Source organism: Sparus aurata, chromosome 7 (assembly GCF_900880675.1).
Source record: "Sparus aurata chromosome 7, fSpaAur1.1, whole genome shotgun sequence".
Taxonomy (NCBI): domain Eukaryota; kingdom Metazoa; phylum Chordata; class Actinopteri; order Spariformes; family Sparidae; genus Sparus; species Sparus aurata.
The window spans coordinates 35,881,174-35,904,150 of record NC_044193.1 but is presented as its reverse complement, the minus strand read 5'-3'; the positions used below and the strand labels follow the sequence as shown (position 1 = coordinate 35,904,150).

Genomic DNA, 22,977 nt, shown 5'->3' with positions numbered 1-22,977 from the left:
CATGGCGGCTGGGCTGAGGAGGTATAAGCAAGCCCACACCAACTTGCCGCCTCTCACCGCGGGCAACTTCTAGCCAGTACCGCTCAACCTCCCGCACCAGCTCAGGCTCTTTCCCCCCCAGCGAGGTGACATTCCATGTCCCCATGGCTAGAGTCTCCATCCGGGGATTGGGTTGCCGGGGCCCCCGCCCACGACTGCCACCCATATCCCACAGCACCGGCCCCTTCTGAACCCTCCCGCGAGTGGTGAGCCCACGGGAGGGCGGGCCCATGTTGCTCGTTCAGGCTGTGCCCAGCCGGGTCCCGTGGGCAAAGACCCGGCCACCAGGCGCTCGCCTGCAAGCCCCAACCCCAGGCCTGGCTCCAGGGTGGGGCCCCGGTGACGCCAATCCAGGCGACGTGAACGTCCTTGGTGTTTTTCCTTTCGGGGAAAGGGGCTTTTGAACCGATCTTAGTCTGACCCTTCACCTAGGACCTGTTTGCCTTCGGAGACCCTACCAGGGGCATTAAGCCCCGGACAACATAGCTCCTGGGATCATTCGGGTGCACAAACCCCTCCACCACGATAAGGTGCCGGTTCAAGGAGGAGATATTTGCTACTACCAAAAATGTAACTATTTACATTTAAATGCAGGCAACGCTCAGGTCTGCCTGAGCTCCTTCCAGCTGAATGAAGAGCTGCACTGCCTGCTCCACATTCAGCAGTGTCCTCATTGTTTTGACTCATTAAACAAAAAACCGACTCCACTACACACTACACCAAACACTACATAACACACTAACTATACACTCCAAACACGCTAAATGTCACAAATCTCTCAACTCTCAATATCGCTGTCTCTATCGCTGTCTCTACACCAACCATCATTGCCTGTCATTCATCCGCCTCCGTCCCTCCCACAACTTCCCGTTCCTCAACAACCAAACTTGCTGCTTGGACACTTTCGTGACAAAAGCCTGTTTTTACCATTTCTTTCTGCACCAGACACAAAGCAAACGTGACGGCAATGTTCGCGAAAAAGCGTGGCGGACATTATTTACCCTAAGTCAGGTTTTGGACGTGCCGGTGCGTCCGGTCCGTCAACTCGGGAGGTGGGCCGTGTGGGTGGGCTAGCAGCTAGCTACACACGAACATCCACAGATTCCGATTCCACTTCGTTGTCCGCGCGTCTCCAGATCTCCTCAGACCCGAACAGACTCGGTCCGGACTCGTTTAATCTCATTAATCCACAACAGTCAGTTTAGATGCACAGAACAGAACGGGACCGAACCGCCGGCAAAATCCCAGTCCAGCTCGCGCCGCTGCAGGTATAAATCTGCTTGTTTCTTAAGGTGGGGGGTCGCGGTGGGCTCTGCAGTGATTGGCTCTGGTGCGCGCGTGGCCACGGTGTGCAGTGATTGGCTCTGGTGCGCATGTGACTGTAGTGGCTCCATTGGACAATGCTCGTGGAATTTGTAAAGCATTTATGAAATAATTTATTAACGGTATCATTGCAGTCCAAACAAATGCGAAATAGTACACCCTTGAACCACGCAGCAGCCATGTTGAAACTCTCAGGTCAGTCTGATCCTGATCCGCAGAGATATTTGAGGAATACACACACACACACACACACACACACACACACAGACAGACAGAGGTTATTTGCTTTTATAGAGAGATGACAATAAAGCATCTATTCTGTGTCTATTTTGTGTCTATTTAGTCTAGTATTAAAATGTTTGTTTTTGTTGTGGTTAGGTCTTAAAAAGTCTTACATTTGTAAAACCTTACAGAAACCTTGTTAGGTTACATTCATCATCATGTTTATTGTCTTATATAAAGTTTGAATGATCTTTTTCAGCTGTCCGGCAGTGAGGACATCAACTCGACCATCCGCCGGTTCTTCTGCACCAACAAGACCTACAATGATATGGCCACTTTGTTCTTTAACCCGCAGGAGGCTGCCATCCATCAGCTCTTCCACCAAGATGGTGAGATGAGCACATACACACATTCTTAGCAGTTGTAAGTTGGTAAAGTCATATAATTTTGATATGTCCAGACACTTAAACACATAGTTTCATTTCTAGTTCTGTTTTTTTCTACCAAGTTTGTCATTGGTGTAGTCAGGTGTCCAAGCCCCAGCATTGTTGGAACCCCAACGTTTTTGCCTTACACCTATGAGATCACATCACATCTTAAACTTAAAATGCTTTATATTCACACACTCTCTGAATAATACTGCATGTAGTGGTATAGCCAGTATAATAGCAAGTACAGTTCTGCCAATAAAAGTGTGACTCTTTACTGAGCGGATGTTAAAAACCCTTTTACGTCCGCTCTGAAACAAGTTACAAAGTTTAGATATCGTGTGTTTGTTAGCTGCACCAACAGCTTCCCGAGTGGCACACATCCAGTATGATCCCCAGTATTAACAAATCTTACCATGTTTAAAAGTTTCAGTTTTATTTATATTTAGTATATAATTGGAATGGATTTAATAAATAATATACATCTAAGTTCATCATCATCATCCAAGTTTGAAGTTGGTAACCATCCAGCATTGAGAATCAGTTTTGAAGCACATTCTTCTTCGTACTAACATTCGTTGAGAGAGCAGTATTAAGAAAAATGGTGAACTTAATGCACAAATTAGTTTTTTCATTTGTTGTGGGAACATGTCCATCACAAATAAAGGTAAAATTCTAGGCCTCCACTTCCTCAGATGGTAGGAGTAGTTTTATGTGAAAATAGTAGGTAGTGGATGTAACTCCACTTCTATGAGTATGTGCCAAGCCCTCTATCTGCATGTTATCACAACCACAATAAGACACATTTATTACAGTAATAAGGGTATTGGAAATCCATGTTGTGGCAGAATGTGACACTGGTGACATTGTTAAAACAGGTATACCACCCGTCCCTAGAGACTATTGAATTAATTTAAAAAGAGACTAATTAGGGCCTGAGCACTATCATGCAAGGATCCTTTTGTTTCTGGGAGTTCAGAATGTTTGTCTGCCAAAAGAAGTGCATATTTGGCGACCTAAACATACCCCCAAACTCCCATAACTGCACACACATCACATCTGGTGAAAAATGTTATAATTCAACATGATTGGGTGTGGGTGTGGCCAGGGGACTCCATAGCACCCTCTAACGCTGGGTAATGTGCCCAAAAAAGTTCTTTAATCTTCAGTATCATCCTCAGACATGGAAGATGAAAGGTCAAAATCTTTTGCCTCCGTTATACCTGGTGGGCTTTGCATTGTAGTCTATTTCGATGCTTCGCCATGAAGCAGGAAGTCGCTATTACTCCAACATTAGTCTGGCAGATTAAGTCCAAATTCCAGGACAATCGTTCACTTTGTGATACAAGCACCAAATTTGGCATGAATGATGCCTAGACCCTACTTTTTGAGAAAAGCCCGTTAGCCACCTGAAAATCCAACATGGTGGCCATTTTTCAAGATGGCCGCCACATAAAATGTACCAAAACACCTTTTTATTGTAGAATGGTAATGGCTGGGCATATTTAAAAGATCTAGACATCGAATTGTATGTATTTTGAGTAGACAAATCCAATGATGCAAATAAAAAAACTGTTTCAAGGCTAGTTTTCAAGATGGCGGCCATTTTTCGACTCAGATTCGCAGTTTTCTGTAAAATGTTATCACACATGAAGTTTCGATTATGCAAAATCTTTTGATCCACATCAAAAATCAATCTCAAAATGTTGAAAAATGTCTTCATAAAGGCCTTCACACACCTATCTGACTTCCGACCGTCGTCAGAAAAGGCAGTCGGACTGATCAGTTGGCTCCTGTCCCACTTAGGTGGTCAGAAAAGTGTCTCTAACACAACAGAACAACCACCGACTTGACCATACGTTCTGCGTATACATGAATCATAATAAGTCTCCATACAGACAGCGCTTATCCATCTTATTTCTAGCTAGCTCCCGCTAGTGGAAAATATAGCTCTGACTATTCAAATTTGGGACACTTGGTTAAATGCTGAATATCTAGATAATGCAGCCCATGTAGTGAGCTGAAAAGGAAGTGCAATACATTTGTCACATACCAGAAATACTGTTTGTGAGCTTGGATCAACTCAAAGATCAGGCTGTAATATATTTGATGTTAGTTCGCTCGCTGCTAGCCATTACATTGCACGTAATTGATTAGTTAGCATGGTTGCTAGCGAAGTTATTCAATGGCGTTATTTCTACTGATATGCATCCCAGAACACCACAATACACCTAAAACGAAAAATCAGAAATGGCCAGTGTCACTGCCGATTAAGTTTATTGTGCCGACGGCGTGATGTCAAAGCACAACCAGGGCACACTGGTGGCATCATACCGTAGTTGTAGTCTACTAAATGTAGTTATAGCAAGTTTAGCTTAGTGTCCCAAATGCTGTCTAATTAGCCCTTTATATACACAAACTGGTAGTTTAGTTAGTTGTAATATAGTTAGCCGCACCTGAACTGACAGGATGTGCCAGCGCGGGAAAGCTGAGCCAAGGTTAATGGGGCTTTAATTACCTGGATAGTGTACAGATCACATGGGACTTAAATGATCGGGCTAGGTGTAGGGCACTCTGATGTTTGAAACTAGTTATGTCCCATATCTGAATGTGCTTTTGTATTTTGTATGGTTAGGTGGTAAAAGGATAGCCCCTCGGCCTCAACTATTGCACATAATGGCTGCTTCTAATCCACTGAGTTCTGCATCTCAAACTGACTGGAGAAAGTGTTGTCTTTGTCAGACAGATTTAAAGGAAGAGTTGAAATCTCCTCCAACTCATTATCCATGTAGTCCTGAGAGCAATGGCTATTCAATGATTGCCACAAACATACCACTCTTTCAAGCAATCAACCAGTTGCCAGTCAGGTTAGACATGTCCTGGTTGGATGATGGAGAGGGCATTGAGGAAACACTGAGAAGGAACAGTGCAAAATATCACCAAAGCTGTCCTTCTGTCAAACCTCACTGTTCTATTGAAATAAAAATCTATACCAAAAAAAAAGAAAACAAAATGAAAAAAGAAAAACATGCACTTACTTAACCTGGAAGGATGGTGAAGTTCAGTTCAAACCAGTGATCATTTCCCATTCATTTTAAATATTCTATTCTATGATATAAAATGTATCAAATGTAACAAAACAAACAAACAAAAAAAATACCAAAAACAGTGAGAAAACAATTAACTAAACTAACGAAAATTTGTACAAAAAGGTGTAATTTTTGCCATTCATTGCCTTCACAATTTAACACATTTTTGGACTTTTTATCGAAGAGTTGAAAAGCTCAGATCCTGCCACCTATATTTAAAAATCAAGATCATCAAAATGTGATTATCCAATCTAAATCCAGGTCAAATACCAAGTCTAATGGCTTTCAATGGCGGCCATATTGGAAATTGGCGGCCATATTGGATTTTTTGCGTGGCTAACGGGCTTTTTGGAAAAAGTGGGTCCCAAAGAATATTTGTGCCAAGTTTGATGCTTGTATCACAAAGTGAACGATTATCTCACTAATCTGCCGGACTACATACACTTTCCCATCTACACCAAATTGGTCACACATTTAGAGGATGTTGTCCTGAATATGTCAATGTGTCAGTACTGTGTCATATCCATAGCACCACCCATTGGACACAGGAAGTCAGCCTCATATCGATGAATCTGACTTTTTACGGCTCTGTCCCAGCCCTAGCAGTCCGAAGATTCCAGAGCAGATGCACAGGACTTCTATTTCTAGCGGGTGCCAGAGCCACGACACAGCAATTCAGCCGGATTTAGCACTGAGCAGACAGGGAGTCATGCACCGAAACAACAATATAACATCTGGTTACTTCTCAAAATAAAACAATCCATGTTGATGCCAGCACAAAAATCTCAAAAAAGAGACCAATACAAGCCCTACTACTAATCCTTCGGTCAGGAACACTTCGTGTTGTTGTGTTTATAACACATACCTATAACTGTGGTCACGAGTAATAATGTGATTATCGTCTCGTCCTCGGTCTCATGACACCAGTTGTTTTACAGTACACCTGGCAGACAACTGTCAGCCATAAGCAGTGCGGACAAACATCACCTGATTTACATTACATTTACAGGTTGTTTTCTCCACATCATACACTACAACATGACACATAATTGATGGGTGATCTCGAGCACAGGCGTTGTTATTTCACCAATTTATTCAACGTCCAGTAAACGCGTGCACATGCAGATATCCATGTGTACACCCTCCAACAGCGCCACAGCCTGACGTACGTGGGTTGCGAGGGCCTGATCATCGCTGATTGCAGCTTTAATTCTCCTTGCTTCTTATTTGTCAGTTTCAGGTATTCATGGACTGGTCATAAAGAAACACCTGTTTCTTGTTCTTCCATTAGGTACCTTCAGCCCTATGACTCTGTCAGTGTTCTTCCTGCTGTACTTCCTGTTAGCCTGTTGGACGTATGGCGTGTCTGTACCCAGTGGTCTCTTTGTCCCCTCTCTGCTCTGTGGGGCAGCTTTTGGACGCCTGGTTTCCAACATCCTCAAAGTGTAAGAACAGTGTTCTCCTCATGTTCTAATGACCAAGGTCTGACTTTCCCCACTCCAAGTGGCTATGAAATATCATGAATACCAATATAAGTCAGAATTGCATCCAATACAGCAAAAAAAAAAAAACAGCAAACTTACAACCTACCTGGGGTCAGTAGGTGAATGTCACAGAATTTGAAAACAAACGTTCAGAGTAAAGAGTTCAGTAGAATGCTTTTTCAACAGTACAACCCCCCTTCAAAGAACTTGTGACCCTGTGTTCAACATGATGAAACAAATTGTGATAATTTTTGATCCTATATTTAATGTGTATTCATTATTTATTTCATGATATGTTATGTTATTATGTATTTTGTATATACAGTGCTTCTAAAAAGTAATCACCCCCTTGGATTTTGTTCCCCTTTTTATTTCTTTTACAAATGGAATCATGGTCAATATATTTTGGCTTTTTTGACAAGGGATTTACAAGAATTATTTGACGTCGAAGTGAAAACAGACTTCACCAAAGTAATGTCAATTACTTTTAAATATATAATGGAAAATAAGTGATTGCATAAGTGTTCACCCCCCTCGAGTTGTGTGGAGTGTTCTTTTATCTTCATGGTGTAATTGAAGCCAGGGTTACTGATTAATTGACATTTCTTTGTAGAAATTGGTTTTCACTTTTGACATGTACATTTTTTTCAAAAAGGACAAATTATATTGACTGTGATGCCATATATAAATGATGTGAATGTTTTCTATAGGCAAGATATAATTTATACAGTGGGGCAAAAAAAGTATTTAGTCAGCCACCAATTGTGCAAGTTCTCCCACTTAAAAAGATGAGAGGCCTGTAAATTTCATCGTAGGTATACCTCAACTATGAGAGACAAAATGAGAAAAAAAAAAATCCAGAAAATCACACTCCACTCCAGGACCTTGAAATGCTTCTTACGAAGCCACTCCTTCGTTGCCCGGCGGTGTGTTTGGGATCATTGTCATGCTGAAAGACCCAGCCACGTTCCATCTTCAATGCCCTTGCTGATGGAAGGAGGTTTTCACTCAAAATCTCACGATACATGGCCCCATTCATTCTTTCCTTTACACGGATCAGTCGTCCTGGTCCCTTTGCAGAAAAACAGCCCCAAAGCATGATGTTTCCACCCCCATGCTTCACAGTAGGTATGGTGTTCTTTGGATGCAACTCAGCATTCTTTCTCCTCCAAACACGACAAGTTGAGTTTTTACCAAAAAGTTCTATTTTGGTTTTATCTGACCATATGACATTCTCCCAATCCTCTTCTGGATCATCCAAATGCTCTCTAGCAAACTTCAGACGGGCCTGGACATGTACTGGCTTAAGCAGGGGGACACGTCTGGCACTGCAGGATTTGAGTCCCTGGCGGCGTAGTGTGTTACTGATGGTAGCCTTTGTTACTTTGGTCCCAGTTCTCTGCAGGTCATTCACTAGTTCCCCCCGTGTGGTTCTGGGATTATTGCTCACCGTTCTTGTGATCATTTTGACCCCACGGGGTGAGATCTTGTGTGGAGCCCCAGATCGAGGGAAATAATCAGTGGTCTTGTATGTCTTCCATTTTCTAATAATTGCTCCCACAGTTGATTTCTTCACACCAAGCTGCTTACCTATTGCAGATTCAGTCTTCCCAGCCTGGTGCTGGTTTACAATTTTGTTTCTGGTGTCCTTTGACAGCTCTTCGGTCTTGGCCATAGTGGAGTTTGAAGTGTGACTGTTTGAGGTTGTGGACAGGTGTCTTTTATACTGATAACGAGTTCAAACAGGTTCCATTAATACAGGTAACGAGTGGAGGACAGAGGAGCCTCTTAAAGAAGTTACAGGTCTGTGAGAGCCAGAAATCTTGCTTGTTTGTAGGTGACCAAATACTTATTTTACCGAGGAATTTACCAATTAATTCATTAAAAATCCTACAATGTGATTTCCTGGATTATTTCCCCCCATTCTGTCTCTCATAGTTGAAGTGTACCTATGATGAAAATTACAGGCCTCTCTCATCTTTTTAAGTGGGCGAACTTGCACTAAGTACTTTTTTGCCCCACTGTATATGTTACCTAATCAACATTATTGATTTTTGTAAATATATGCATATTCTGAATTTGATGGGAGCAACATGTTTCAAACCAGTTTTAGGTCAGATTAGATTAGATTCTTTATCTTCCCTGAGGGGTGTGCAGTAGGACAACACAACCAGTACACATCATCCTATTAAGATACAATACATAGTGACATGTCATACAACATATAAGATACAGGAAGTCATCATAAAACACTTGCAGTGAGAAATACTAATGAGAGTTGATCTAAACACCAAGTTTGACACAATATTTATTTTCTAGAAGTTCTTTATTGCTTGCAAGCAAGAGTGACACATCAGCAGCGCATAGATGATGACTGAAGAGGGGCAGTCTCTCCTTATCCTTTATAATAGCAGAAAACAATACTCACAATTGTAGCAGTCACAAGTCAACAAGTGATCTCACTCAAAACTACATTCCCATCATCTCCACATCCACCTCAGGATAAGCATCAAACTTCCTATAGACTTCAACCATTGTTGTGTGTCATACATCAACTTATTTTCAGAACACAACAGAAGAGGATTCACAACCCCCCCTTTAGGATGAACTCCTTAATTGAGTTCCTGATGTTTTCACAGCACACTATACCATATGCAATACATTAATGAAGCCGACAAAAGATTTCACTTTACATAAATAGTAATGTAAAATAACCAATATCTTGTTCAGGTACTCAAGGGGCGATGAAACAAATTATCTCAAACAATCTGTTTGATTTGGCATTCCAAATCTCCAAGAGGGCCTTTGCCCTGTGAGTGGCTCTTTTTTTTCGACAAACATGGCCAGAATAATTCAAATTAGTACCAATGTTTTTTTTTATAACAAGTTGGGACAGGATCAACAAAGACCTTTGAAAGTTGAGGAATGCTCCAAAAACAGCTGTTTGGAAAATTCTGATAATAAACAGGTTCAAACAGGCGGAACACATGATTGTATTTAGGAGATTACTACATGGGCTCAGCACTGAGTAAACACAGTTTGTTTACAAATGTTTGCATTCTGTTGTTTCATTATGTTTTACACAGCAGTTCAGGGTTGTATTTCACACTCAAGTTCTTTTAACGGGTCTTTGTTAGTACTGCTGTTGTTAAAAACAAACCAGGAACAGTTTAAGGTCCTAAAATCTTGGGACATAGTTTTGAAAATCCTTTTTTTATCAGGGCCGTAGTGGGATTTACAACTCTTCAACCCCAAAGAGGAGAGTTTGTTTTTCGCTTAGTAGCGACAATGCACATAACCCGTCTGAAATGCACTGTCGCACATTGAGGGTGTAAGTAATATCAAATCAGTCTGGGAACTCGGGGCTTCTGGAGACTTGGATTGTAGTAGATGAGCTGTATGGAGCCATTTGATGGATTGTTTGGTTGTTTTGGTGTTTTAAAACAAGTCATCAACCACTTCAGTTGTTTAGGAGAATGCTGCAAAGCTGTTTTGCTGTGAAGCTCCAGAAATATTTTGTGGACTACGAAAAACTTCACCTGACTTTCATCAGCATATAGAGGGAGGAGATGATGAGTGAATGACATTCTCGCAGCTGTTACTCCATCTGCTTTCATCACACTCCTCTCTGACTGGAGTGATACTGGTTCTCATTGTGTGTCTGCCCCTCTGTTAGGAAACTGGGAATGGACATCTATTCAGGGACCTTCGCTCTCATCGGAGCCGCTGCCTTCCTTGGAGGCGTGGTCAGAATGACCATCAGTCTGACTGTCATCCTCATTGAATCCACCAATGAAATCACATATGGGCTGCCCATCATGATCACTTTAATGGTAGACTGTGAAGTTATATCAAACTATTAAGCACAGTCACAGGATTTCAAGCCTTTTATATGAAATGAGAACACAGATAGGTTGATAAGTTCAGAATGGTACAGTGATGTATTTACTTTTGGGTTGATGTAGTGAAGGTTTTTGCACTATCAGGTTGCCAAGTGGACTGGAGATTTCTTCAACAAGGGCATCTACGACATCCACATCCAGCTGAGAGGAGTGCCCCTGCTGGAGTGGGAGACTGAGATTGAGATGGACAAGTAAGATTTACTATTTACCAAACGAGACTCCCTAAGCAGGCCCTTATGTCTGACCCGCTGCGCGTGGTGCAAAGTGCTTGTTGACACTGCTGCATCCAGTAGAGGGTGTTTTATGTCTTGGTCCAACTACATGACTTTTAAAGTCGTTGGATTGCTGTTGTTGGGACCTCACCATATGGTCCTCACAATAGAGAGGCCTGCGTGTAAATCCAAAGCCTAACATGCGGCCTCCATGCACTAGAAGAGCCTGTAAACAAAGTAATAGAAAAGACAAGAATTGTGCCTGTTCACAGTGGTTCCGTCCTCCTTGCTGCAGTCAGAGCTCTTTTTACACACACACACACACACACACATACACCTCTGTAACTGAACAGATGGTTTGGAGTTAACTTCATCTCCAAGTCTTTGTTCATTAGAGGCATGTGGCATAAGTCATGGGTTTGTCACCCCTGGAGTTCTGACTGTATGTATCAACTGTCATCAGCTTCAGGCAACCCATACTGACTGAACGTTAGTGCTCATCCTGTGCGGTCATGTTAACTGAGTATTCTTTCCCTCATCTTTCCAAGGCTGACAGCCAGTGATATCATGGAGCCCAACCTGACATATGTCTACCCCCACACTCGGGTCCAGTCTCTAGTCAGCATCCTGCGCACCACTGTGTACCACGCCTTCCCTGTGGTCACTGAAAACAGACAGAACGAGCAGGACTTCATGAAGGGAAACATCCTGGTCAGCAACAATATCCACTTCAAGGTCTGTCGGTGACATTGTGCATTTTAGCCTCATATCAAGAGGAGGTGGTTAAAGAGAAGAGAGGGTTGAGGACATTCCACCAGACAGGAATGACCTTGTAATTGTGAAACACCTTTCTAATGATGCTGCCAGCCTAATATAAGATTCTATAATTATATGATAATAGAATATAAGTTCTGTCTGTTCTAGCTATTATCACATTGTATTTAAATGTTCTCTTTTGTTCCAGTCTTTTTCTCCTTGTCTTCTAAATCTGTCTTTCTTGTGAATCTATTCCTTTCTTGTGGAAACGTTTCCCGTTGACAACACTACATTGCTGATTTATATGTAGAATGTGCGTTCAGCAGTCTGAACAGTAGATGGAGATAGAGGTCCATGTGTAAGACCAAGTACAAAAGCCCAGTGAACTTCTCCTTCACAAAGACCATAACCTTAAGTAAAAGATTTAAGCTTTAATATCTCTGGTTGCACATTTCAAATCAAGGACTGCAAAAAATGATTCACTGGATTATTTACTAGATTTGTTCCTGAATGATTGGTCTCTAATTTATTGAATTTCCTGTAAATATAACATATTATAATATATATAGATCATTCCACACCAGCTCACCTGAGCCCCCCCCCCCCCCCCCCCCCCCCCCCCCCCAGTTCACGTCATGGGCTTTCTTTAAAACATGTTAAACTTTTATTAAATTTGTGGGATCTTCATAATTGTAAACTGTGGTGATACTCCAAATAGTTATGCTTTTGTTTGTTAGGGTTAGGAGGAAGTTTGTTCCTCATTGCTAAATTTCAGCATTTTTTAAAAAATTCTCTGTATGTGTAATCTGAAACTCACAAATCACTACTTTTCCACTTGTTTGGATTGAAATTTGTCCTGAACATCATAAAACCCTGAAGGATGATTTACATCATGTATAAATTAAAATAGCTGTTGTAAAATGTTTACAGTCAAATTGGTCACAATAACATTTTTTTAGGAATGTTCAGTGCAAATTTCAACCCAGTCCCATGAAAAATGGGTATTTGGCTTGGAATAGATTTTCTTCATGAAGAGAGAAAAGTTCTGAATTCTGGGTTGGCGTGGAATGACCCATATTGATGACTCAATGTAAAGTTACATATAACATGATAGAAGATTGTATCAGCTTGTATTCCGAATCAAATGCATATCATATGCACATATCAAAATCAACTAAGATTGCAAATCAAATCCATAAATATATTTATTTTTAATTGATTGAGCAGCAAAATAATTGTGTCTGCATGGATTAGCTTACATGCAGATTCACACATCAGCGTAAATTTACCCTTCACTGTTGCATTTAGAAATCCAGTGTGATGTCCCGTGCGGGCGAACAGAGGCGGCGCTGTCAATCCATGAAGTCGTACCCATCGAGCGAGCTGAGGAATGTTTGTGATGAGCAGAACGCTGCAGTGGAGCCGGCAGAGGAGGGAGAAGACCTGCTGCAGCAGATGTTAGAGAGGAGGTGGGACAGACACACAGGCATGCTAGTCACGTCCTACCTATTCAGTTCACACACTGAGACCACTAAACATCAGAGTTTACTGAAATATCGAGTACACTGACATTAAAAGTGGATCAAATACAACATAAAGATAAAGGGGAATACAATGTACATTATTTGCTCACTGTATTGGTTTGTATTCACTGAGTCATGATGATCACATAAAAACCTTTGTTAGAAAGACAATAATTTCATTTTTTTCTTTGCTAAATTTGCTGAATTTGAATTGATTCACAAAACGGCATGCAAAGTGAAGAGGTGATGTCCAGTAGAGAGCAGCGTAGACCTTCCTCTAGTCCTAAGAAATATTAGTATAGTGTGAAAGTAATGCAATGCAATGCAATGTAAAATTCTGATTATACTATAGAAGCTATATCTAGCTGAATGTGACCATTACCTAACATCAGTGTTATAGCTCAGATCTGATACTTGTATTGTTGCTGTCCATGTGCAGGTATGCTCCCTACCCCAACCTGTACCCAGATCAGTCTCCCAGTGAGGAGTGGACCATGGAGGAGCGCTTCAGACCTCTCACCTTCCACGGTCTGATACTGCGCTCCCAGTTGGTCAACCTGCTCATCAGAGGTGTCTGCTATGCCGAGAACCAGTCGGTCAGTTATACACGCACAAACACACACATTACATAGACTTGCATGAATCTCTGGGAGCCTTACCCTAACCATCACTGCTACTCACAAGACTCATTTCTGAGACAAAGTAATAATGTACATCTAATTGAATGTCTCTCTTTAACATCTATCACAGAGTGCCACTCAGCCCAGGCTGTCTTATGCAGAGATGACTGAAGATTACCCTCGTTATCCAGACATCCATGACTTGGACCTCACCCTGCTCAACCCCCGCATGATAGTGGTATGACCAATTTAAACAAAAACAGAATCTCAAATTCAAGATTTTTTACATTTAAATCGGCAATAGACAATGGTGTAGCTTATTATGAAGTGATTGTTGATTGCCCAATACAATAGCTATGACATAATTTAGGTTGGCTGCCTATGAACCTCGCTTTCACAATGTAATTTTTTCTGTGACCAGGCACAAAATCTCCCAGGAAAATAAAGGTAGACTGATGATCTAGGCAAGCTGGCACCATTTCTATACACATTTATCTCCATGACTGTCACAATTAATAAATCAACTAAGTTTTGAGTTGTTGGTAGTTGGTACTTTGAAGGAATAATAAAGCAGTCTAGTCACCATTTTTAATAGCGGCACCAGTAACAATACTGATTGGAAAAATAATTTCCACTTCAAAATTGAATGTTCCTTGTTTTCTCAGGATGTCACCCCCTACATGAACTCGTGTCCCTACACAGTATCACCCAACACCCGCATCTCCCAGGTGTTCAACTTGTTCAGGACTATGGGCCTGCGACACTTACCAGTGGTCAATGCTGTCGGGGAAGTAAGTAGTTATGGAAGCAAGTTTTTGAAAAGCTCTCGTATAAAGGCTGATACAAAGTTTTTCATGCAAATGTTTTTAATCATGACACGTCAAGGGAAAGCCTATATAAAAACTCTATGATGTTTCCCTCCAACATGCAGTGGCTTATATTGTGTCCGACCAAACTCTTTTTTGTCATCTCCCAATGTCTTTCAGATTGTTGGAATTATCACAAGACATAATCTAACCCAGGAGTTCCTTGTGGCCAAACTTCGACAGCACTACATCACTATTTGATCCGACCTGGTCCTGAGCCTTTGTCTCTGTCCATTCCGACTAGCATGTAGGCTTTTCCAAAGACATACAGGATATTCACAACCATGCACACATTTGCTGAGGTCCAGTAGGAACAGTACGTGAAACCATGTAGTTTCTTAACTTAGTTAGTGTTGATGATTTGTCAGCCTTCTGCCAACCTCAGATCCACTGGGCTGGACACATACTGTAGGTGTAAGGGCCTGTATTTACATGATTTTTTCCCAAATTTTCCCGAAGAGAAGTGGCCACCCAGAGAAAAAGTTTCCCTCAACTTTTAAAAAACACGTATATCATGGCAGTATTCACTTCCAATGATTTCTACAGCTCTCATATTTCTGTGATGGAATGAGTGGAACACAAACTACTTTGTCACAAAAAAGATTCATGAAGTTTGGTTGAATAATTAATTTATTAAAAATCTTCTTAAAAAGGGGCCAAATCTGCTGGATCAAAAGTATACATATATATATATATAATTCTATTACTGGATGTTTTATTTGTCCATGTATAGTATATGGTTTATTTGATAGGGACAGATACAAATCATGTGGGCTGTACAACAATCCAACAGAAAGCATCATAGCATTTATAGCCTTAGGTAATTTCCAATGCCCGTCCCTAGAGGGGCCTTTAGAATAACATACAAAGAACCTGTTTTAAGAAACATCCTATCCATTCATCCATCCCTCCACTCAACCATCTATCCATCTATACATAAGCAATATCTTCCTATCCATTCATCCATCCCTCCATTCATCCATAAATATATCAAATAACATGGTCACATATTAGCCTATCTTTCCCTAAATCTGGGCCTAGAAATTAACTAACATAATGCAGATACATGCACATACATACATTCATGCACAAACACACACACAATCCACAGTCCCGTCCCCCCCCACACACACACACGCACACACACTCACTCTTAAAATATACCCACATTTCCCTGTATGTGGCTACATACTTGGTTGTCTTTTAGGAATTCCTTAATTTTGCTCCTGAATCGCTCATGACTGTGAATGGCCTTGAGCTCGGTTGGCAGACTATTCCATATATTAACTCCCTTAATAAGGAATGAAGACTGGCCAAGGGAGGTTTTACGGTGAGGTACCCTACAGTTCCCTGCAGCGGCTCTTCCGGTGGACCGCCCTGCAGCCTGCATCGTTTGGACCAGGTCACAGAGAACCTGTGTGGCTTGACCATGCAGGCATTTGTAAATTAAATTGATGTTGGATGAAGCTATATAATTATCCAAGCTGAGCATGTTCAGGTCCCGCAGAACATCACAGTGATGAGATCTTATCGACCTCTTACCTAAGGTCTTTAGTGCACGATTGTAGAGTCTCTCCAGAGGGTTGAAGACTTGCCTGCGACCATGCAGTTACACAACAGTGATCAGCAACCAACTTCAGTCCAGCTATAAGGTGCTGCATCTGGATCAAGAGCTTCCTCCTTTCACAGCAGCCTCTCAGCCTATGTTGATGCAAAAAACACTTGACTTTGGACACTGAGATCTGGCTTCCAGCAGCTTCTAATTCATTGCAGACTTGCTATTTGGTGGTTTTTGGTTGACTCTTGACCATCCTGACCAGTTCTCCCTCAGCAGTAGGTGATAGTTTGTGTTTTCTTCCTTATTGTGGCAGTGACACAACTGTGCCATGTACTTATACTAACAAACAGTTCAGATCAATCCTGAGCAACAAGCCCTACCTATTACATGGGTCCAGAAAAGTCACCAACTGCTATCAATTAGAATCACTCAGAAGAAGTTAAGAGGCCATGTAGCAAAGAAAATTTGATTCATACAACCTCCTTTAATCACCTAAATTGATTGTTCAAGTTATGCATCACAGAAAAATGAGAGTCTTAATAATCATTTCAGCTCAAGACTGCCATAATATACATGTTCCTTACAACTGTATGTAAACTTCTGGTCATGAATGTACTTTGAAATTTTATCATAGTTGTTTTTTTAATGTAAAACGAGCAGGCACCAAAGAAAAGGGGGCATGGCAGAAAGAAATGTAGCATGGTTCAGTGCTCTGTTTTACCTGACGATAAAACAGCTGAAAGATCAATCTGTGGTGAGGGAGGGAGAGAGGGGAGAAAGGCAGTTGTAGAGACAGGGGGAAAGGTAAAGCAGCCACAGCAGTGATAAAAGCTTTAGCAATTATGTGAATAGTAATACTACTACAAGTATAACAACAACAAGAACAATACAAAATACACAATAATGATGATAGTAGAAGGCAAGCAGGACAACAGAAGCTGGGCCAACCACCTGTCATTGCAACCTGCGAGACAAGAGAGCACAGAGACTCTGGGGAAGAGGCCAAATCAGTAACATTAATGACAGCATTACAGCATAACAGCATTAATGAGACATGAAATGATAATAAATTACTATTAAGTTTTTATGATATGCCGGTGTCAGGCCATGAAGGGCTTTGTATGTGAGGAGGATTTTTAATCCTATCCTCTACAACATTTAAAAACATCACACCCTGATAGCTATAAGGAGGCTGAACAAAAACAAGAAGATGCTCAAACATCCGTTCAAGTTTTAATAATAATAATAATAATACATTTTATTTGTACAGCGCTTTTACAGCTCTCAAAGACGCTTTACATAAAACCAAAAACAGAGGAAAAATACATAGTTTTGAGTTTTCACCCACAGGCCGCACCATTATTAGTTATTACCGCTGCTAATGAAGTGGTGGAGGCTATGCTTTACTCTGTCTGTCTGTCTTCCTAAATCCCCAAACATTATCATCACAATGTCATTTTAAGACCAGACACTAACGGTGAACAGGGTCATTTTTTAACTAACAGATATCCCCATGAAAAAAAAAAATATTTTTTTTTAAATTTAATTGAATTTTGATTTGCATAGAAACAGTTTAAAAAGTCGTAGATGTCCCCCAGAGGATCCATAATGACGGCTGATAATTCATGAACACTTGCTGTGCAAAACGACTGTGAGGAAAATGACTGAGTTTCTTGTTTATTTGGGAAAGATAGCCTTGCTTTCAGCAGCACAATCTAGTTTATTGATTGTCCCAACTTGAATTATTCTTTTCACTGTCGTTCCACGGCTCGTATTTTTCCCTGGTCATCCACGCAGACGAAGGTCAAAGGTCCTATGTGGTGCTTACTGCTGTTTCTGCTGGTTGGAGACACAAATGACCAATCAGAGCTTTTTAGGCAGAATTAGGGGTGAAGAGGTCATCATCCTATGCTGCTACCTAGGTAGCCAGCTACTCATATCCAAGAAAAAAATGCAAAAGGGAAATGGATACACATTGGCAACGTGTTTTATATGTGATTGATGTAGCCGAATATTTTGTTGTACATTAATTAAATAACTCTGAAATCTGCATCAGTCTTAGATGATAGTGAAAAACAGTAACTGCTCCTAAAAACCACTATCACAGATTCTGTTCTGTTCCGAAAAAGACGATGAAAAATGCAGCAGATGCTCTCTTACACACACCATGACCTGTTGACTTGTCAGTATGCTTTGCTGCTGTCGCTGTCTCTACTGAAACAACACAGGGAAAAAGAGCAAGCTGTGCTGAACAGACACACTGATGTGAAGAAGTACCTTGTGTCTTTAAATGGAAAACAGTTGAATACTAAGAAGGTTAGACTGTTTGCTCCAGATGCATCTTAGCAGAAGACAAGTGCATGTTAGTTTGAATTTGTTTGAATTTGAGGGGTTGGAAAAGTGACTACTTGTAGAGAGTAGTAAAAGGCTACTCACAGTTTGGTAATCTGTTGTACCCCAGGCTTCAAAGTGAAATATCACTTGCAGAGGCTTCACTACGGCCTTCCTGACTGAAACTTTTATTTTGAGCTTGTAATCATGCTTTATCATCGATGTCACTGTAGCACTTTTATTTTTGAGTGTTGTCTTTACTGTTTTATTTAATCTGTATATAACTGGAATACGTGCACTAAAAGCAGGCCAACATCCCCTCATGGTCTGCAACCAATCTTCACCTCAGTAGTTCTTTGAGGCGTTTGCTTAGTGACCATGTTGGTTCATTCCAAGTTGGACATATAGTGACAGTGCTAACTGCTTCAGCAGTCTTTTAATGGTCCAGTATGTAGGAGTTAGTTGCAGATTGCAACTAACTGAACATGCCTATACATGGCAACTGCGGAGAGAGTCTGTGTAGCCAGACCTTCTGTAGGAAAAAACACCTAGAGTCACATGAGATTCTGCTCTGATCCAGAGGAGTTCACAGACGGAGGAAGGCTCACAGATTACTTTTCAACTTTTGGGATTTCAAAGTGGATTTATCTGGATGGGACATGCTCTTTATTTCATAAACGTAACGTTACAGAGAGGAGAGGGGGGAAAGAAGAGAGAGAACCAGAATCTCTGTTGAGCGCTGAATTCACTCAGAGGTTGACATGAATGCCAACACACAGACACACCCGCTGTGTGTGCCATTGCTCACTAGCTTCAGATAAAGTACAGTAGTCAGTTTTTTTATGGCAAAGAAACACTCACATGAGTAACAGGAAATAACACAAATTAACTTGTGTTCAAACTCATATGAGGAATGGCAGGTGAAAAATACAACAACTCACCATAAACTGTACCACCATTACTGATGAAAATCTGTCTACGTGTTTCGTGAACATCATGAAAGGAGCCATATTTCTAAAGTTGTAGACATTTAAATAAAAATAAATCATTAAATCCCCCTAAATCCAACATACTGGACCTTTAATACAGCAGAATTGTTTCTCACTAATGATATGCAGTGGCATTGTTGCTTCTCTTCAGTCAGTTCAGTGTTATGGAATGTCTAGGATCAGAGAACTGTATGATTTACAGTCTCAGATTACATTGACCAAGGTTTTATCATGTAATTGGGGATTTGAAAGGGAAAGCTGAAATCATTTTGTTGACAATAATTTCTCAAATGTACATGTTAGTCCTTTGCTGTTTTCAGCAGCGTCAGATTTTTCTGTTTTTTCTAGTGTATGATTTCAGTGATGTAAAGGAACGCAATATGGAATTATAAGGTTGATGGATTATTAGCAAACACAATGGCACATACAGCATATGTACATGAAACATTCCTAATCTGTTCATTGCCCCATCTTTGTGTTTTATTTAAGAAAATATTTTTTATACAATTGTATTTTTATGATTTACTGGATAGTGTTGTTGTTTATAGTGTAGGCATTGCTCATTTGTTTTAAATGATTGTTTTTATGTTGTCCATTCCAAGTACTACATATGGCATGACAGGTGGTGTGCAAGATATGAGATTAAGAGAAACAGTGTACAGCACATGTATGCTTTGAAGCCAGACCTGAGGGACTGTTTGACTGAATACTTTCTATGATGTGCAGATTTAGATAGCGCCCTGTGCTTGTTAAGGAATGTGGAGTTTCTACAAATGTAGACAACTGGCACATGGCAAAAAGCTGCAGCCGCGGAACAATAAAGCAGAGAGACCTCTGTCTTGTGCCTTTAAACAATAAATAATCTTGATCAAACAGTGTGTGTTTGCATGTTTCTTCGTCTGCTTGTCAATTTGCATTGCAACTTGGATCGGTCCACAAGCATCATCCGATAAGTGGCCACTGACAGACCGAGACTAATACCCTAACATCCTATCAGCTCAGGTGCAGTTCAGCATTAACCAATTCTGACATGACCAACAGAGAGCTGTGGAAACCAAGAACTCAGACCTGAATTTGTCTCAGCAACAGAAAAACAAAGATATATGGACTTTAGCTTCTATCAGTGCCTTTCTTTGCTTTTCTTTACAATGAATATTACAGCACTTGCATAGCTCTCTACGGTGGCCGGGAGGTGCAAACCAAAATTACAAAATGTGAAACACTTTTACGAAGCTTGGGACAAATTTACATTTTGGAAAACAATTTTACATATCAAAAAACAAAATTACATTACCGAAACAGATTTACATTTCAGAAAACAAATTAACATGATACAAAACACTTTTACAAATGCCGAGACAAATTTACAAGTGGTGAAACACTTTTACAAGTCCCAAAACAAATTTACAAATAACATCAACTGGAAAGGGAATGTACCAACTCCGGGGTTGAACCGGAATTATACAACAAGTAGTTCCGACCAAGCAATCTGATTGGTCAACTAGACATTTTGACCGTGCTCAAACAGCATGACAGCACGCCTGACTCATTACTCAAAATATTACTCCGCCAAGTCTGTGGCAATAGTGTATCCATCTCCATGGCAACATAGGAACTGTCAGAGCTGGAGCAAAAAAAAAATAAAAAGTACGGCTTGAAATTCAAACTTTCTGCCGTAAAATATGCAGAGGAAAAGTCGGGAGAAGCAGCCGCTAGACATTTCTCTGTCGACCCCAAGAGAGTGAGAGATTGGCGATAAAAAAAAAAAACAGAGTTGTCCGAGGAGGACAGCAACAGGGCCAGGCTGCCTGCTGGAGGGAAGAAGAAGGCTAGTGAGGAGCCTGAGAATTAGTTATCAGCAAACGGGCACGCCACGAGAGAGTGTCCCACAAAATGATCAGGACGATGGCGAAACAAATGTACACCACCGTGAGTGACAGCAGAGATGAGGAATTATCTGTGAGTGCTGGTCGGCTGAATCGTTTCCTCCGCCACAACAACTTCACCTGCAGAAGACAACTATTGCCCAGCAGGATGCCGGAGAATTCACAGAGAAGCTGGTGAAGTTTGTGACATTTTCATCCCGGATTTTTGAGAGGAAGGAATTAAACGCCTGTCCCAAATTGCCGCCTGGTCCTAAATAAACGCCTGGTCTGTTCAGTGATTGAAACAAATAAATGCCCCGGCTATTATTTATTTTCCCTCTGAACTGAACTCTGAACTGAGCTAAGTTTCCCAGAGTTCCCCAGTCTTCACATCAGGGTGCAAACTTAGCTATGTGCTACTATTAGTCTGGGTGAAAAACCCAACGGTGACCACATTATCAAAACTCTAGCTTCTTCCTTTGTTCTCACTCTTCTTCACCTCTCTCCCCACGGGATTGCCGGCCCTCAAGTTCTCTGCTCCTGGATTCTTCTGGGCCAAACAGCTGCTGAGAGGTGAAAGCTACATTTCCAGGCTAAAAGTAGCTCCTAACAGGCAAATTTAGGAGCAACTCCTAAAAATAATGGGCGTGTCAGTCGTAACTTTAGGACTCCTAATTTTTGAAAATAAGAGTTATTCACAAAACATTTAAGCCTAAAAGTAGCACCTAAGTCTGGGAGACCTTAGAAGTAGTCCAGAGGACTCCTAAGTCCAAAAAAGTCAAAAAGTCCCAAAATGGCTGAAGTCAATCCATGACCGAATATTTTGGAGACGCTTAATGACGCAGAATTAATTAAAGGAGTCATCACCTGGTTTTTTACATATCCAGTCCCTCTTGGATCGCTTTGGATCAATTCTTAAAACTTATTAGAAAAAAAATAATTAAAAAAAAATCTAACATAGAGCTTGTTCTGACCCTTTTTCATACCGCGACTTTCTCACGTGAGATTATGCGCGAGGTTTTGACCGGTCCGAATGTGCATTGTATTAATATGTAATGAGGCGCGCGTTGATTGGCCGCAGGAAGGACAGAAACGGAATGGGGGGCGAGCCTGCATGCACACACAGACTCCACAACATAAACAGCCCCCTGTCATGGCGCACACACTAAATGACGAACCTTACAGAATTCAGGCATTTATGTACGAGCCGGAGTCGGAAACCGAACGGGAGAGTGAAGAGGCAGAGACGGTGGAAGAGACACGTTTACAGCAGGATGTCTCTGAATGGTAAATTCTTTTTTTTTCCTTCTTCCTTTTCAGACTCGTGTTTTACATGTAAGACCTGAGTTTTAATGCTGGCGGTGACGATGTATGGCGTGAAAATGACAGAGAAATAAGCAGATTCGGCGTGCTCACTCTGGCTGAGGACGGCTGTGAGCCGATGCTTAATATGCAAGTAGCCTCCTGTGGTAACGTCACCACAGGAGCAGAGTCAAAATCTCCTGCTTTAGGAACGCACACTACTGTGCGCTATTCCTGTTCGGAAAAAGAGCCAAAGCGAAAAAAATAAGCCACTTTCAAACTCCAGCTTTTCAGGCAAGTTTCAACAGAGGTCCAACACCAATATGCATGATTTAACGAGAGAAATTGCGATTTCCGGGTGATGACTCCTTTAAAACATATTAGAAAATTTAAAAAAAAAACGAATCAAACATAGAGCTTGTTCTGACACTTTTTCATACCGCGACTTTCTCACGCAAGATTATGCGC

The 22,977-nt window shown here is 41.1% G+C and overlaps 1 protein-coding gene across 1 annotated transcript in view; it reads left to right on the top strand.

Annotated features, from left to right (window-relative positions):
• clcn6 (chloride channel 6) overlaps nt 1-20,215 on the top strand; it is a 38,632-nt gene extending 18,417 nt beyond the window's left edge. The window contains exons 14-23 of the mRNA XM_030424437.1: nt 1,844-1,973; nt 6,393-6,546; nt 10,262-10,418; nt 10,572-10,678; nt 11,248-11,434; nt 12,764-12,924; nt 13,418-13,574; nt 13,729-13,836; nt 14,264-14,389; nt 14,585-20,215. Of these exons, the coding sequence (XP_030280297.1) occupies nt 1,844-1,973; nt 6,393-6,546; nt 10,262-10,418; nt 10,572-10,678; nt 11,248-11,434; nt 12,764-12,924; nt 13,418-13,574; nt 13,729-13,836; nt 14,264-14,389; nt 14,585-14,665 (1,368 nt within the window). The 3' untranslated portion in view covers nt 14,666-20,215. The remainder of the gene's footprint in view (nt 1-1,843; nt 1,974-6,392; nt 6,547-10,261; nt 10,419-10,571; nt 10,679-11,247; nt 11,435-12,763; nt 12,925-13,417; nt 13,575-13,728; nt 13,837-14,263; nt 14,390-14,584) is intronic.
• The last annotated feature ends 2,762 nt before the right edge of the window (nt 20,216-22,977 follow it).